At 47.4% G+C, this 17,888-nt stretch overlaps 1 protein-coding gene across 1 annotated transcript; it reads left to right on the top strand.

Moving 5' to 3' along the window:
- Positions 1-1,067: 1,067 nt before the first annotated feature.
- On the top strand, positions 1,068-16,437 carry LOC129828904 (neuronal pentraxin-2-like). Its single transcript, XM_055890200.1, has 5 exons — positions 1,068-1,888; positions 11,641-11,860; positions 13,454-13,698; positions 13,991-14,170; positions 15,163-16,437. The coding sequence occupies exons 1-5, from the start codon at positions 1,433-1,435 to the stop codon at positions 15,397-15,399; spliced, it is 1,338 nt and encodes a 445-aa protein (XP_055746175.1). The 5' UTR covers positions 1,068-1,432; the 3' UTR covers positions 15,400-16,437.
- Positions 16,438-17,888: the final 1,451 nt, after the last annotated feature.

The following is a 17,888-nucleotide window of genomic DNA, read 5'->3' as shown; positions in this document are numbered from 1 at the left end:
CAGTTTATGAAACATGGGATCAACACTTTACATGTTGAGCTTATATTTTTGTTCAGTATATATACAAATATATTCCATCTTCACCAGCTGAGCTCTGAGCCCTAATATCAGTATGCCACTGTGTCATAGATCACTAATTGGCTGGTTAGTGACTGTTTTGGATGCCACATCCAAAGCCAATCCCACCTGTGGTACATAGCTTCCTGTCTTCCTGTCTTCCTGTCCGTGCTCCTCTCTTGCTGTTAAGGTGCTATTGCCTTTCAGATTTCCCAGTCAGACGACACAGGTGATTCTGCTAATTGTAGTCCTGTGTAGCGCAGTTGGTAGAGCATGGCGCCAGGGTTGTGGGTTCGAGTCCCACAGGGGACCAGTACAAAAAAATTATTAAAATCAATGCAGTCGCTCTCGGTAGTCGCGTTTGCTAAATGACGTAAATGTAATGGTTTACCCGCACATCCTTTGTCATGAACATTGGTAGATGCCCAGTGTTCTTAAGGCAGGCTGACATAATTAGTGTGGATGGTGGCAATGCTAAACGAGCAACAGTGTATATCCTTATATGGTCCGGTTAGACATCTGTTCCCTTGTCAACTCTACTCACCTCATTTTCCATCATTCCATCAACTTTCCTATCCTCCTTTCCATCATCTTTCCGCTCGATTTGTCCATGGGTGGTATCAAGATTATTCATAACCCTCTCGCTGTGCCTGTCTGTATAACAAACTACCTATCCTTTCACCCGTGGCCCCAGCAGCATGTAAGTCAAAAACTTTCCTCCAATCAGGAACTGGAGGAAGTAACCGTCTAAGCGCAGAGTTATTAGGCTATTGGATAAAGAGCCTGCCAGTACAGGTTTGATGGAACTGAACCATATGTGTGAAGCCTTTTCCTCATTTATTTAATACTATTGTTTTTCTACGGATATAGAATTTTGGACTAGCGGACATTGTTTTAGCTCATCTATTTCAATTGATTGGTCAATGATAATCTAGTACCAGGTAAACACACAACTCAAAAATGACCTGTCCATCATACAGACCTACCTTTATGGACTGTAGTTACGTCAACATGCTACAACCAATCCAATCGCGCCATACGTCTGACGGCATTCTTCTTAACTCACGGTCGCTGTCCTTTCAGCGCGAACGTGCGTAAAGCCAGGGATACTTCATGTAAACCCCGACTCTTCAGGTGGTTTTACCATTTCCTAAAAGTTTATTTTTCAGAATTTTCTGTCGTATGGATTGAGAACGTTTTGAAACAAAATAAATAGTTTAATCCGAGATTGACTATGGTATTCCGAGTAGATTACCGCTTTCTCGGTGTGCTTTACGCACCGGATTTGAAACGCTTAATCATCGGTTAGGTGGCCCCGCGATTACCCAATAACCTTATTTCACTAAAGCTTAACGACCAAAATACTGCCGCAGGTATGTTCTTTCTTTTGAGATTGTTGTGTTTTTACGCACTGGGACTGGGCTATGGGAAGCTTGTACGTGGACAGGATGACACCCCGGGCACGGGAACCCGGCTCCTATGCCGAGTCATCCCCGTCGGCGCCGACACTTGTTTGGTCCCCGTAGGTCCCGAACCTAACGCAGCGGCACAGGAGGAAGAGTTGAGGAACACAGTCATGCAGCTCCGGGAAACGATTCTCCAACAGAAAGAAACTATAGTCAACCAACTTGGGACCATAAACGAGCTGACCGCAAAGCTCTCCCTTTGTGAGTCAGCCTCCGATGGAGGGAAGTATGATAGTGGTGGATCTTGGAGTAAAAGCAAAGATAATCAGAACACAATGGGAGATTTACCCAGAGATCCCAATGATACAATCGACAACCTCGGGAAGACCATGCAGAGTCTGAAGGACCGACTAGAGAACCTAGAGGTAAGGCGCATGAGTGTATAGTAACCACATGACTCTGGTCCCTAAACAATGGAAAGGGAATGCTGAAAATGATTGTTATCAGTGTGAATTAAATACATCTGAAATAGGCCTAATGTTTTTTTTACATTGTTGGCTCTTGCTTGATTGTCTGCCTATTGAGTCATTGAATCTAAAGTGAACACCGGTTCCTGTGGTCAACATTGAGTAGCCATTAACTTTGCTCCTATTTTGACCTGTAGCCTATCCATCTATTTTTGCCACCATGTGGAGGCGTACCCTAAATGGATTAGCCTTCTATCTCATTTACCCTCCAGTGATTAAGTTCCCTATGTCACCTTAATCAACAAATGTTGTAAACAGTAACAACTACAGTGAACAAAATATGTAAACACAATATATAAAGTGTTGGTCCCATGTTTGATGAGCTGAAAAAAATGATGGAAAACAAAAAGGAAAACGCCACACTGCTGCGCATGCTCCCTGGTGATATTTATTTATAACAATGTTTCGACCCTTAGGTCTTCATCAGGCATCCATATCCCAGGTTGGGGTGGAAGGTCCTATATATAGGGGCAGTACTCAGTGACATCACTTCCTGAAACAGGAGGTGAAAAATATATAATATAAGTTCCCAACATTAACATTCAATGTATTAAAATATATGATCATACACAAGGAATGTGATCAATATATATATATATATATATATATATATACATACATACAATTAGGATAAAAAACACAATAATTTGGACATTTTGAAACTATAAAAACGGTTTTAAGTTTAACTCCTCGTTAAGGCCAAGAGGTGTCACGATCGTCTTCTTGAGACCGATTGGACCAAGGCGCAGCGTGTGCAAAATACATCTTTATTTGAGAAAAGAGAAAACACAAAACGAACACTATATACAAACTAACAAAACAACAAACGACCGTGAAGCTAAATAACGTAAGTGCACAGACAAGCAACAAACGTTCAACATAGACAACTACCCACAAAAGCCTACTGCATATGGCTGCCTTAAATATGGCTCCCAATCAGAGACAATGAATGACAGCTGTCTCTGATTGAGACCCAATCTAGGCAGCCATAGACATAACTAGACAACCTCACTCTTCTCTACCCCATACAACACCCCTAGACTAGACAAAACACACAAAGACAACCCACCCCAACTCACGCCCTGACCAACTAAATAAATAACAGAAAAAGGAACAATAGGTCAGGAACGTGACATAGCCCCCCCCCCCCCCCTTAAGGTGCGAACTCCGGGCGCACCAGCATAAAGTCTAGGGGAGGGTCTGGGTGGGCGTCTGTCCACGGTGGCGGCTCTGGCGCTGGTCGTGGTCCCCACCCCACCATAGTCACTACCCGCTTTCGTAGCCTCCTCCAAATGGCCACCCTCCAAATTAACCCCACTGGACTAAGGGGCAGCACCGGACTAAGGGGCAGCACCGGACTAAGGGGCAGCACCGGACTAAGGGGCAGCACCGGACTAAGGGGCAGCACCGGACTAAGGGGCAGCACCAGGATAAGGGGCAGCACCAGGATAAGGGGCAGCACCAGGATAAGGGGCAGCACCAGGATAAGGGGCAGCACCAGGATAAGGGGCAGCACCAGGATAAGGGGCAGCACCAGGATAAGGGGCAGCACCAGGATAAGGGACAGCACCAGGATAAGGGACAGCACCAGGATAAGGGACAGCACCGGACTGGCTGGCGGATCCTGGCTGGCTGGCGGATTCTGGCTGGCTGGCGGATCCTGGCTGGCTGGCGGATCCTGGCTGGATGACGGCTCTGGCGGATCCTGGCTGGATGACGGCTCTGGCGGATCCTGGCTGGATGACGGCTCTGGCGGATCCTGGCTGGATGACGGCTCTGGCGGATCCTGGCTGGATGACGGCTCTGGCGGATCCTGGCTGGATGACGGCTCTGGCGGATCCTGGCTGGATGACGGCTCTGGCGGATCCTGGCTGGATGACGGCTCTGGCGGATCCTGGCTGGATGACGGCTCTGGCGGATCCTGGCTGGATGACGGCTCTGGCTGGTCATGGCTCGCTGACGGCTCTGGCTGGTCATGGCTCGCTGACGGCTCTGGCTGGTCATGGCTCGCTGACGGCTCTGGCTGGTCATGGCTGGCGGAAGGCTCTGGCTGATCCTGTCGGGCGGAAGGCTCTGGCGGCTCCTGTCGGGCGGAAGGCTCTGGCGGCTCCTGTCGGGCGGAAGGCTCTGCAGGCTCAGTACCGACGGGCAGCTTTGAAGGCTCAGTACCGACGGGTGGCTTTGAAGGCTCAGTACCGACGGGCGGCTTTGAAGGCTCAGTACCGACGGACAGTTCAGACGGCGTTGGGCAGACGGACAGTTCAGGCGCCGTTGGGCAGACGGACAGTTCAGGCGCCGCTGGGCAGACGGCAGAATCTGGCCGGCTGAGACGCACTGTAGGCCTGGTGCGTGGTACCGGAACTGGAGGTACCGGGCTAAGGACACGCACCTTCAGGCTAGTGCGGGGAACAACAACAGGGCACACTGGACTCTCGATGCGCACTATAGGCCTGGTGCGTGGTACCGGAACTGGAGGTACCAGGCTGAGGGCACGCACCTCAGGGCGAGTGCGGGGAGAAGGAACAGTGCGCACAGGGCTCTGGAGACGCACAGGAGGCTTGGTGCGTGGCGCCGGGACTGGAGGCACTGGGCTGGAGACACACACCATAGGGCTAGTGCGTGGAGGAGGAACAGGGCTCTGGATACGCACTGGAAGCCTGGTGCGTGGTGTAGGCACTGGTGGTACTGGGCTGGAGCGGGGAGGTGGCGCCGGAAATACCGGACCGTGCAGGCGTACTGGCTACCTTGAGCACTGAGCCTGCCCAACCTTACCTGGTTGTATGCTCCCCGTAGCCCGACCAGTGCGGGGAGGTGGAATAACCCGCACCGGGCTATGTAGGCGAACCGGGGACACCATGCGTAAGGCTGGTGCCATGTAAGCCAGCCCGAGGAGACGCACTGGTGGCCAGATATGTAGGGCCGGCTTCATGACATCCGGCTCAATACTCAATCTAGCCCTGCCAGTGCGGGGAGGTGGAATAACCCGCACCGGGCTATGCACACGTACAGGAGACACCGTGCGCTCTACTGCGTAACACGGTGTCTGCACGTACTCTCGCTCTCCACGGTAAGTACAGGGAGTAGGCGCAGGTTTCCTACCTGACTTCGCCACTCTCCCTTTAAGCCCCCCCCCCCCCCCCCAATACATTTTTTGGGGTTTACTCACAGGCTTCCTTGCTAGTCGCGTACCCTCATAGCTCCGGTTCCTCTCTCCGGTTGCCTCTGCTCTCCTAATCGCCTCCAGCTGTTCCCATGGGAGGCGATCTCTTCCAGCTCGGATCTCCTCCCATGTGTAGCAACCCTTGCCGTCCAATACATCCTCCCATGTCCACGAGTCCTGGTTACTTTGCCGCTGTTGTTGGTTCCGCTCACGCTGCTTGATCCATGGTTGGTGGGTAGTTCTGTCACGATCGTCTTCTTGAGACAGATTGGACCAAGGCGCAGCGTGTGCAAAATACATCTTCTTTATTTGAGAAGAGAGAGAAAACACAAAACGAACACTATATACAAACTAACAAAACAACAAACGCCCGTGAAGCTAAATAACGTAAGTGCACAGACAAGCAACAAACGTTCAACATAGACAACTACCCACAAAAGCCTACTGCCTATGGCTGCCTTAAATATGGCTCCCAATCAGAGACAATGAATGACAGCTGTCTCTGATTGAGACCCAATCTAGGCAGCCATAGACATAACTAGACAACCTCACTCTTCTCTACCCCATACACATACAACACCCCTAGACTAGACAAAACACACAAAGACAACCCACCCCAACTCACGCCCTGACCAACTAAATAAATAACAGAAAAAGGAACAATAGGTCAGGAACGTGACAAGAGGAGACGGTGTGTTGAGCCTGTAGGTCCAAAAAGATTCCCTTTGAAGAAGTTTCCTTTCAATGTCCCCTCAAGTTTTCCCTTGTCAATTCATGTGGCCCTTCTGAAGACATACTGGTCTACACACAGTGCATCCGATTTCCACTCAGCCAATGATCTTTCAAAATTACACTCTTTGCATAAACCTCTTGTGGCAAACCTCTTCAAGGTTATGAGCATTTGTCACAAATTAAGTGGGAAACTGTCACCAAATTACCCCAGAATGAGAGTTCTTTCCAACAGGACAGTACCTGTGTGTTTGTCTCTCCGTCCTGGTCCACCCAGGTCGTAGGCAAGGTCAAGGATAGCAGGGTTCGGTACACGAATCGGGTTCTCAGTAGGTCCAGGTCCAAACGCCAACAGGTAAGTCCAAAACAGTCCAGCTCATACACAGTAAATCCAGCCAATATCTATTGTCTCTTTCTCTATGGTTCACAGATCCTTCCAGCCCTCACTTCCTCTTCCTGGTTTTCCTTGACCCTTTATCTGTGTGTCGGCTCCACCTTCTGTGGGTTCCCCTTGCTTCTGGGACTTGTAGTTTTGGCAGTCGGCCATTTTGTGATCTGTAGTTCTGATCGGGGTGGCCATTTTAGTGATCGGGCAGAGCCCATTTATTAGTTCTGCTCTCACATATCTGCCATTTATCACTCGACCCCCTTCTTTGCCACATATCTCCCCCCCTAGATCCGACCCCCTAGGTCGGGCTACCGCAGCAAAATATGCGTGCATGCGGGATAACCCATCCACATTTCCCATTTCCTTCCCTGCTTTGTGTTTCAAGTCAAAGTGAAACGGTTGGAGACTCAAAAACCACCGCATCACCCGAGCGTTCTTCTCTTTAGCCCTATGCATCCAGGTGAGTGGGGCATGGTCACTGATGAGGGTGAAGTGGCGCCCCAGCAGGTAGTATTTCAGGCTTTCTAGAGCCCACTTTACTGCCAGCGCCTCTTTCTCAACGACCGCGTAGTTGGTTTCCCGTGGTTCCAGCTTCCTGCTTAAAAACAGGATGGGGTGTTCCACCCCTTCTACCTCTTGGGATAGCACTGCTCCCAAGCCGACCTCTGAGGCATCCGTCTGAACCACAAACTCTTTCTCAAAGTCTGGTACCACCAGCACTGGATTACAGCAGAGAGCCTCCTGTAATGTCCTAAATGCTTTGGTGGCCCTTTCATCCCATTTGACCATGTTTGGCCCTCTGGCTCTAGTCATGTCGGTGAGTGGGGCGGCCACTGTGGCATAACTTGGGATGAACTTCCGGTAGTAACCAGTCAGCCCTAGGAACGCTCGAACTTGCTTCTTATTTACTGGTTTCGGCCATTCTCTAATTGCCTCCACCTTCTTCTGTTGGGGTTTGATTAACCCTCTTCCCACGGTGTATCCCAGATACTCTGTTTCCCCTAACCCCACATAACACTTGGCAGGGTTCGCCGTGAGCCCTGCCTTTCTAAGGGCGTCTAACACCGCCTGTACCCGGGGTAAGTGGGATTCCCAATCAGGGCTGTAGATTCCCACGTCATCTAAATAAGCTGCGGCGTATGCCTGGTGCGGTTTTAGGACCTTGTTCATGAGCCGTTGAAAGGTGGCTGGGGCCCCGTGTAAGCCGAATGGCATGACGGTGTATTGAAACAAACCGTCAGGGGTTGCAAAGGCTGTCTTTTCTTTGGCCCTGGGGGTCAGAGGAATTTGCCAGTACCCTTTTGTCAGGTCCAGGGTCGTAATGTACCGAGCTTTACCAACTTTCTCCAGTAGTTCGTCTACTCGGGGCATGGGGTAGGCATCAAACTTGGAGATTTCATTTACCTTCCGAAAGTCGTTACAGAACCGCAAAGACCCATCGGGCTTGGAGACCATCACAATTGGGCTAGACCACTCACTATGTGACTCCTCGATCACTCCAGCTGTCAACATTTTCTCTGTCTCTGCTCTAATCGCGGCCTGTCGAGCCTCGGGTACCCGATATGGCCTCATGCTCACTTTTTTCCCTGGTAGGGAAACGATATCGTGAGCCGTAACCTCAGTTCGGCCGGGTACCTCTGAAAACACATCTCTGTTTTTCTGGATCAGGGTCTTTACTTCCTGTACTTGTGCTGGGGACAGAGTAGGTGAAATATTTACTTCGGCTGCCCCCTGAGTGTGTGTAGGGTATGTGACCATTAGTGTTTCTCTCTCTCTCCATGCTTTTAAAAGGTTTATGTGATAGATCTGTTCCTGTGGCCGTCGACCTGGCTGTCGGATCCGATAATTCACTTCTCCTATTCTCTCCAGTACTTCATATGGTCCTTTCCATGTGGCTAGTAGTTTGCACTCTACCGTGGGGATCAGCACTAACACCTTATCTCCCGGTTGAAATTCCCTCAGGGTAGCCTGCCGGTTATAAGTGTGCCGCTGGTGCTCTTGTGCTTGTCTCATGTGCTCTCGGACGATGGGCATGACTGTGGCTATCCTGTCTTGCATTGCCGTGACGTGCTCTATGACACTAGTATACGGGGTGGATTGGTGCTCCCAGGTTTCCCGGGCGATGTCTAAGATTCCCCGGGGGTGCCTCCCATATACCAGCTCAAAGGGAGAAAACCCCAGTGAGGCTTGAGGAACCTCTCTAATGGCAAACATCAGATACGGCAACATGCAATCCCAGTTTTTCCCATCCTTATCGATTACCTTCCTGAGCATTGACTTCAGGGTCCTGTTGAATCTCTCAACCAGCCCGTCCGTCTGAGGATGGTAAACCGATGTCCTCAACTGTTTCACCTGCCACAATTTACAAAGGTCCGCCATAAGGCGGGACATAAAGGGGGTCCCCTGGTCAGTAAGGATCTCCTTTGGAACCCCTACCCTGGTGAACAAGAGCACTAATTCCTTGGCAATATTTTTGGAAGTCATCGTCCGAAGGGGAATGGCTTCTGGGTAGCGAGTGGCATAATCTAGAATGACCAGAATGTATTGGTGTCCTCTGGCGGACTTGGGTAGTGGGCCCACTATATCCATCGCTATCCTCTCAAATGGCGTTTCGATTATGGGGAGTGGCACTAACGGGCTTCTAACAGCTGGTCGGGGAGCTGTTAACTGGCACTCCGGGCACTCTCCACAATGCCGAGCCACTTCAGCCTGAATTCCTGGCCAGTAAAACCTCCTTACAATCCGGTCTCGGGTTTTATCGATACCAAGGTGTCCACCCAGAATGTGCCCATGAGCTAGATCCAGTACTGTCCTCCGGTACCGGGTGGGGACCAACAACTGTTCAACCACATCAACCCCTATTTTTGAGACTCTGTACACCAAACCCTTTTTCATAATAAAGTGGGGAAAACTATTAGGCCTCATCCCATCATTTATGGGAGTACCATCGACGACCTGCACGTCTGCTCTGGCTTGCTGCAGGGTTGGATCCTGGTTTTGGGCCGTCCCGAAATTAGTCAAGGACCCTGCCAGGTCTGCTGGTTCTAGATTGTCATCCTCTGGATTCAGATCGACACCAGCCCCAGTAGTACCAGGCTGTTCGTTGTCAACGAGGTTTGCCACTTCATCCTCATCCTCCCCTACTAGCACCTGTGAGGTTGGCCCCTGGGAGACCTCTTTTCTTGGTTTTGGTTGAAGGCCCCATGCCTCTTCCTGCTTGGTCAGGGTTGTTGGCTTCTCAAATATGCCATTCTTTTGGCCTAACTTCGCAAAGTTAGGAATTTGTCTACCCAATATTACATCATATGGCATCTTTGGGACCACGCCGACCTCACAATTCAGCAGATCGTCCTCTGTTTGTATGCTCACTAAGGCTGTGGGGTACAGACGGGTATCCCCATGAATGCAGGTAACACTGATATCCTGACTTGTATCCAGTTTATGAGTTGGCACTAGGTTTGCAACGACCAGGGTTAGCATACTGCCGGAATCCAGCAGTGCTTCAACCTCTTTCCCTTCAACTGTCACCCTGCACATATGTTTGTTTCTTGATCTTTCAAGTACAGTGGTTACAACAGGACATGCATACCACATATCATCTTCTTTTTCACCGAGGTTACATTGCATTGGCTCTTCTTTAATAGGGCAGTAGGCTGCAATATGTCCTGGTCGATTACAATTGTAACAGATAATAGGCGTTCGGGCGGGAGACCCCCTCAACCCCCGGTCCCGGTTTCTGTTTTCTCCCTTAGTGTCTCGGCCCGATTCTGATTCTTTCCTCACGCCCCCACGCTGCTCTCTTCCCCCTCCACCTGTTGGGACAGTCTTACCCTGTCCGCTGGTTCGCCCAGGCCTGGGGAATGGGAATCTTTCCTCCTGTGCCTGCTCAGCTGTTCCTGCCGTACAATACCGTTCAACTAGGCCCACGAGATGGTCGGCGGAAAGTACCTCGTTCTGGCCAACCCATCGTCGCAATTCTTGGGGTAGACCTCGCTGAAACTGGTTGAGTACGATGGTCTCGACAATCTCGGCGGAGGAACGGGTCTCCGGTCGTAACCATTTCCGTGCCAGGTGAATCAAGTCGAACATCTGTGTTCGGGGCGGTTGTCCAGATCGGTAGGACCACTGGTGAAAGCGGTGTGCCCTCACGGTATCGGTCACTCCCAGTCTTGCCAGAATCTCTCCCTTTAGTTTATCGTAATCCTGTGCATCTGTCAACTCCAGGTCGAAATACGCTTTTTGAGCGTCCCCTGCCAGGTATGGTGCCAGAAGCCCTGCCCATTCTTCTTTCGGCCACTTCTCCCTCTCTGCAGTCCTTTCAAAGGTGGTAAGATATGCTTCCACATCATCCTGTGCTGTCATTTTTTGAAGAAAATGATTGGCCCGCCTCTGGGTATTTGCAGCTGGTAATTGAGCCCCAATTTGGTCCGCTAGCCCCTTTAGGCCTTCTCTTAACTCCTGGGTGTTTCTCTCTTGCTCTTCTCTGAGCAGCTGGTTGGTGCGGTGCTGGACCTGTAACGTGTCCTGGTACATTCGCATTGCATCCTGATGAGCTATTTGTTGAGCTCTAGTTGCCTCTTGTTGGGTGGCCGCCGCTTGTAACAGGGCTTGTATGGCTCCCTCCATACTCATTTTCCTGAGAAACTGTCCTAACCAAACAAAGCCACAAAAAAAAAAACCTGACTCCCCTTTGGAGTGCTAACTGATTTTTTTTTTTTTTTTTTTTTACCTAACCAGCGGAATGGTTAGTCCATATGCCCACATTCTCCACCACGTGTGGCAAACCTCTTCAAGGTTATGAGCATTTGTCACAAATTAAGTGGGAAACTGTCACCAAATTACCCCAGAATGAGAGTTCTTTCGAACAGGACAGTACCTGTGTGTTTGTCTCTCCGTCCTGGTCCACCCAGGTCGTAGGCAAGGTCAAGGATAGCAGGGTTCGGTACACGAATCGGGTTCTCAGTAGGTCCAGGTCCAAACGCCAACAGGTAAGTCCAAAACAGTCCAGCTCATACACAGTAAATCCAGCCAATATCTATTGTCTCTTTCTCTATGGTTCACAGATCCTTCCAGCCCTCACTTCCTCTTCCTGGTTTTCCTTGACCCTTTATCTGTGTGTCGGCTCCACCTTCTGTGGGTTCCCCTTGCTTCTGGGACTTGTAGTTTTGGCAGTCGGCCATTTTGTGATCTGTAGTTCTGATCGGGGTGGCCATTTTAGTGATCGGGCAGAGCCCATTTATTAGTTCTGCTCTCACATATCTGCCATTTATCACTCGACCCCCTTCTTTGCCACACTCTACTGATTGTCTTTGACCATCTTGCGTTGCCTCCACTTATTTAATTGTTTTTTGACATCTTCATCTTCCCCCACAGCAACAGCAGCAGAGAGCCAACACATCGGGAACGTCGTTCCCCAGTGAACTCAGAGACCTGCTGCAGAGCAGGCTGGGAGATCTGGAGAAACAGCTGCTCAGTAAGGTCAACAACCTGGAGGAAGAGAAGTCTCTGCTCTACAACGAGACCGCAGCCCACAGGCAGAAGACGGAGAGCACCCTCAACTCCCTGCTGACCAGGATTAACGAGCTGGAGAAAGGTAAATAACTGGAAAAAGAAAGATATGACAGAGACACAAAAGGGCACACACTGACCCACTCACACATGCCTGGCAGCATACCACCCTGCATGGCTTGCCTCTGAAGCTAAGCAGGGTTGGGCCCGGTTGGTCCCTGGATGGTAGACCAGATGCTGATGGAAATGGTATTGGATGGCAGGTAGGGGACAATTCCCTGAGTAGGGTGCCATCTTTTGGATGGGATGTTAAATGGGTGTCCTGACTCTCTGTGGTCATTAATCTTCTTTGGGATCAGTGTCCCTTCCATGGGATGGCTGAGCTAACATATGCTAATGTGATTAGCATGAGGTTGTAAGTAACAAGAACATTTCCCAGGACATAGACATATCTGATATTGGCAGAAAGCTCCAATTCATGTTAATCTAACTGCACTGTCCAATTTACAGTAGCTATTACAGTGAAAGAATACCATGCTACTGTTTGAGGAGAGTGCTCTATTTTGAACATGAAACGTTATCACTAAACAAATTAGGCACATTTGGGCAGTCTTGATTCAAAAATTTGAACAGAAATGCAATGGTTCATTGGATCCGTCTAAAACGTATTACATACAATGCTGCCATCTAGTGGCCAAAATATAAATTGCACCTGGGCTGGAATAATACATTATGGCCTTTCTCTTGCATTTCAAATATGATGTTACAAAAACAATTTTAAAAAAACGGTTGTTTTTTCTTTGTATTATCTTTTACCAGATCTATTATGTTGTATTCTCCTACATTCCTGTCACATTTCCACACATTTCAAAGTGTTTCCTTTCAAATGGTACCAATAACATGCAAATCATTGCTTCGGGGCCTGAGCTTCAAGCAGTTAGATTTGCGTATGTCATTTCAGGCAAAAATTGAGGGGTGGATAAAGGGGTGGATCTTTAATGATCCCATGGCACTTTTTGTAAGAGTAGGGGTCTTAACCCCGGTGTCCTGGCTAAATTCCCAATCTGACCATCATGGGCACTGAATCATCCCCAGCTTCCAATTGGCTCATTCATCCCTCCTCTCCCATGTAACTATTCCCCAGGTTGTTGCTGTAAAAGAGAATGTGTTTTCAGTCACCTTACCGGGTAAAAATAAAACGCACAAACGTCTGTGTACACAATCAGATGACAGGAGTACACACACATGCAGCAGAAACAGGAAGACTCACATATTGTAAACACACCGAGTCATTCAATCTACTATCAATTTACCTGCTTACTAACTGTCACTCACTTACTACAATACATATTAGTAGAAGACTGATGCTTTAGATAAAATCTGACAAACATTGGCTTATCATTTTGTTCTCTTATACCAGCATTTCCAAAACTTAGTCTTCGGGACCCCAAGGGGTGCAAGTTTTGGTTTTGCCCTAACTACACATCTGAATTAAATGATCAAAGCTTGATGACTAGTTGATAGTTTGAATCAGCTGTAGTACTAGGGTAAAAAACGAAATGGGCAGCTCTTGGGGTCCCGAGGCCCGAGTTTGGGAAACCCTGTCTTACTACATGCATATTGCGTATACAGTATAGAGTTGACTTCATAGACAGCTCTCCCATTGCTTTCTCTGTAGGTGGCGGTGGTTTCAAGTCCCCTGAGCAGTTTAAGCTGGTCCTCCCCCTGCGTACTAACTACTTGTACGGCCGCATGACCAAGAGCCTTCCTGAGATGTACGCCTTCACGCTTTGCATGTGGCTCCGGTCCAGCGCCGGCCCTGGCATAGGCACCCCCTTCTCCTACGGGGTGCCAGGACAGGCCAATGAGATTGTGCTCATTGAGTGGGGCAACAACCCCATAGAACTGCTCATCAATGACAAGGTAAGGGCACTCTAAAAGACTCACTATCTCTCTTTGTTTCTCAGTAGTGCTGATATTTGAGGGGGAGCTTACCTTACTTGACAGGGGTCTTAGTTCTTACTTTTAAATTAGATCTGCCTTTAATGAGGTTGCAGATTTTTTGTTTTTGCATGCACGGTCTAAAACAGTGTCTGGTGTTTTATACCACCTTTACCAAACCCTAACCTTCCTCCCTCTAATATGCACTTCTTCTTTCTGTTTGTAAGCATCGTTACCTTCCTTACACTTCTCTGCTATGTTGTTACCTGTCCAGGTGGCTCAGCTGCCTCTGTCGGTGCGTGACGGTAGGTGGCACCACATCTGTATCACCTGGACCACCAGGGATGGTCTGTGGGAAGCCTACCAGGATGGTCAGAGGCTGGGGGCAGGGGACAACCTGGCCCCCTGGCACCCCATCAAGCCTGGAGGAGCCATCATACTGGGGCAGGAACAGGTGAATATGCTGGCTAGTGCCTTTTATGTGTAGTATACACAATTGCATATATTATTTGTATGTGAAATATTTTTACCTATTTGATTAGGTTTGTACAGTAGCTTTGAATTGTACAGATTTTAATTGTACAGTAGCTTAGCCATGACCATGAGTCCTGAGCTATAGGTTCTAGTGCAGTGGGTACCAACCGGTCGATCTCCAAGGCATTTGTAGTCCATCACCAAACATTTCTGTAAAAGACAATGATAAAGCCTTTCGTTCCTTTTTACATTTTTTATGTTGCGCTGTTGATGGTAGGTGCACTTGATTCAGCAGCCCTATCGCTGGGAAGTCAGTGTTCCCAGTTTGAACCATTTCCTTAGTCTGAAGCTAGAAGACGCCAGTCACCCAAGTCAGACTAGAAAAAGCAAATGATTATGCACACTCAGCTGTGCCTCCCAAGTAATACAACAAATTATCTATTACCTGTGTTACCTAACATGTTGAAATATAATTTCAAAATGGTCTGATAAGAACAACATTGGCAGGGCAATTCAAGCATAGCCAATATGCAGTGATAATAATTGGGCCTATAGCCTACTGCACAAACTTCATTGCTACAGAACTGTTTTGAATATGTTAATGTTGCATAGGCTTATGTTTTTAAGTCCTGTTAAAAAAAAAATCTCAGTGGTAGATATCGGCTTGCTTTTGGACTCAAAGTTATCTTGACTCATAAAATGTTGGTGACCACAGCTGAATAGCAACCCTTGAGTGGATGGTAAGGGGGGGGCTACCTATTGGGAAACCGTGCTGTAGAGTGTAGTCCAAATATGAATAGCCCAATCGCTAATAGAATTCTAACCATCAGTGACTTGAGAAAGCAAAACATTGTCTAGAGAGAGTACAGCATCCTTGAGTGTGACAGGTTGAGCCTGGTGGTACACAGCGAATATGAGGATGATGTTATTGTTGTTGTTTTTAACGATGCCTGTCGTTTATGGCCTCAACAGGACATAGTGGGCGGGCGCTTTGACGCCACGCAGGCCTTTGTGGGTGAGCTGAGCCAGGTTAACATCTGGGACAATGTCCTGAAGCCATCCGACATCCTCACCATGGCCAACTGTTCCTCCTACACCCCCGGGAACGTGGTGTCCTGGCTGGACAGTGATGTGGAGGTATTTGGCGGGGGAGCAGCCAAACTGCCTCTAGAGCTATGCCAGGACCGGCTGTCTGAGACTGAGTCTTAGGATGGTTGTCTCAGTCTGTCTGTGACTTGTTCAGATTCATGTTCTTGATCTTGACGCATACTGTACATGTTACGTGTAATGCTTGTCATGTTTTGTTTGGCTGTTTGTGTAAGGAAAGGCTTTGATTGACCTAATTCGAGATGATTCTACTACACCTAGACAGTTATACTCACACACGTGTTGACACTCACATACAGACTTACACACCGGCAGACACAGACTTAATTACACTGGATTTGACATGTGAGGCTGGCTAAGGCTTGCGTGTTGCGTGGGCGGTGTAAGGCACAGATTAGCCGTCCCAGGACTCACATACAGTACAGTAGCCTAAGTCTCCTGGTCTCCTGATAGAGGTCATTAAAGCCTCTCCACCTTGACCGGAGACAGCCTAATCAGATCTAGGCAAATATCAAATCAAACATGGAAACCAGGTTTCCATGGTACAACCTATTGCAGAGATGATCAGTGACTAGCTATGATCTTTGAGTTAGTATTGGTATTGGTTAACATTTCATAGTTATGTGTGGAAATTGGTGTTCTTGTACTTGTGGCATGTCTGTTGTACTATAATGTTAATAAGGTTTTATTATCCATTATTACCCATACTGTTTTCAAAACCCCAAGTCCACCTCAATGCCTGCAGCAGGATATGCTGTTGTCTCACAAAACTATTCCGTAATTATCCTCTTGATGTTTGGGACATGTTGGTTTGTTTAGGTCTCCAATGTCTGTGCAGTGCATAGTTTACGAACAAACAAAGACTCATTTATATGGGAGCATTGTTACTGTTAAATGTGTACATTTTTTAAGCAGATAAGAACAATTTGTTATGTATGATATGAACTATACGTTAATGTGTACAAGTGTTTCTTTCCATGAACAGTGTTGGGTGTGTAATGTGTGTAAAGCTATTACACTGCTGACTTTTCATGTGGCCTTCTTTTGTGCCAGATGTGCTTTACAAACCTAACCTTTGCTTTGCCAATGAAAATGAACAAGAATGTGAAAAATTAAGGAAAAATAAAACACTACTGAAAAGCAGTCTACTGTCTATATAGCAGTTACATTCCATAGACCACAAGCCTTAACCAACAAGTGACCAAAGCCTAGGGGGCATTAGTAATGCTTAATTAAGACATGACAGCAGCTCAAAGGTCAACGGTGACATCACAGTCATTTAGGTACACTCCTACACACCAACTCCTACCGACTCATACAAACTAATGTGAAAACATCTCCCTGACTCTTCAGCAAAATAAATGGAATATGGTTGTGAATAGAAGTGGGACAGGGTCAGTGTTCACAGTCTTCACTTCATTCACATGTTCATGCAATGCAGTCCTGTATTACTTATCAAAATCATTCACTTTTTATTCTATTCTACCAGAGACTATTTAGTTGAAGGCCAGTTACTGTCTGGAATTCAAAGTCAGGGTAAGTAGCATTACTGAAGTACAAATCAAGTTACTTAATGACATTGTAAGATACAATTAAAATACATATGTTTTGGTACAGTCGTGAGCAGCAAGTACAATTGTAAGTAACAAGATACATATAAAGAAATAACAGCCACAGAGGTCTATTGCCTAACAAATACATACATTTTTGTGAACATAAGCATGTAAATATAACAAGTTAAATTGCTAACAAAGAATTGATTTGTTTAGATGTTCTGCTCCATAAAAACATTTGTTATTGTGTTGGTGAGTCACACCCAACCCCAAATTCGAATTCAGTTGCTGCAATAAAATGGTACATGTCAATCAAGTCCATGTCTTTCAGCTCAAGGTCATTAGTCATGTGACTGAGGAATTAATCTCTGGTGCTCTGTAGCACAGACAGAGGTGGCTGGCTGCTATGTTGGTGGGGCTTTAGGTAACAGCCATTAGGACCGTTCCCTACAGTGTTACTGGCAGCTCTCATCTATCATCATAGGTTGATCCAATCCTCTAAAATACCCTGGATGGATACTTTGTTTTAGGGGTCAGACTTCTGGCTGGGTCTTGGGATCATTAAGGCAAATAGTAAAATTGTAAAATGCACACAGAGGAAATGTAAACTGCAGCGGTATCAAGTTATAATGAATCAATCAATAGTTCAATGTTACATTATTCATCCTGAACTATCCATTTCTAACAAATGATCAATATTTGACTTGAATCAGACAAGAAAAGCCCAAATCAAAAGCGTGTAAATGAAGACTAGTTGCGGTACAAGTAGGCGTCAGCTCTGGTACCGTGCTGCAACAGAAGGGTTTGTACCTCTCCTTTCTCTGCCCTGGACACATACAGTTGAAATGGGAAGTTTACATACACCTTATCCAAATACATTTAAACTCAGTTTTTCACAATTTCTGACATTTAATCCTAGTAAAAATTCCCTGTCTTAGATCAGTTAGGATCACCACTTTATTTTAAGAATGTGAAATGTCAGAATAATAGTAGAGAGAATGATTTATTTCAGCTTTCATCACATTCCCCCTGGGTCAG

This window comes from Salvelinus fontinalis, chromosome 30, assembly GCF_029448725.1.
Source record: "Salvelinus fontinalis isolate EN_2023a chromosome 30, ASM2944872v1, whole genome shotgun sequence".
Taxonomy (NCBI): Eukaryota; Metazoa; Chordata; class Actinopteri; order Salmoniformes; family Salmonidae; genus Salvelinus; species Salvelinus fontinalis.
This window is presented reverse-complemented; position numbering and strand designations above follow the sequence as displayed.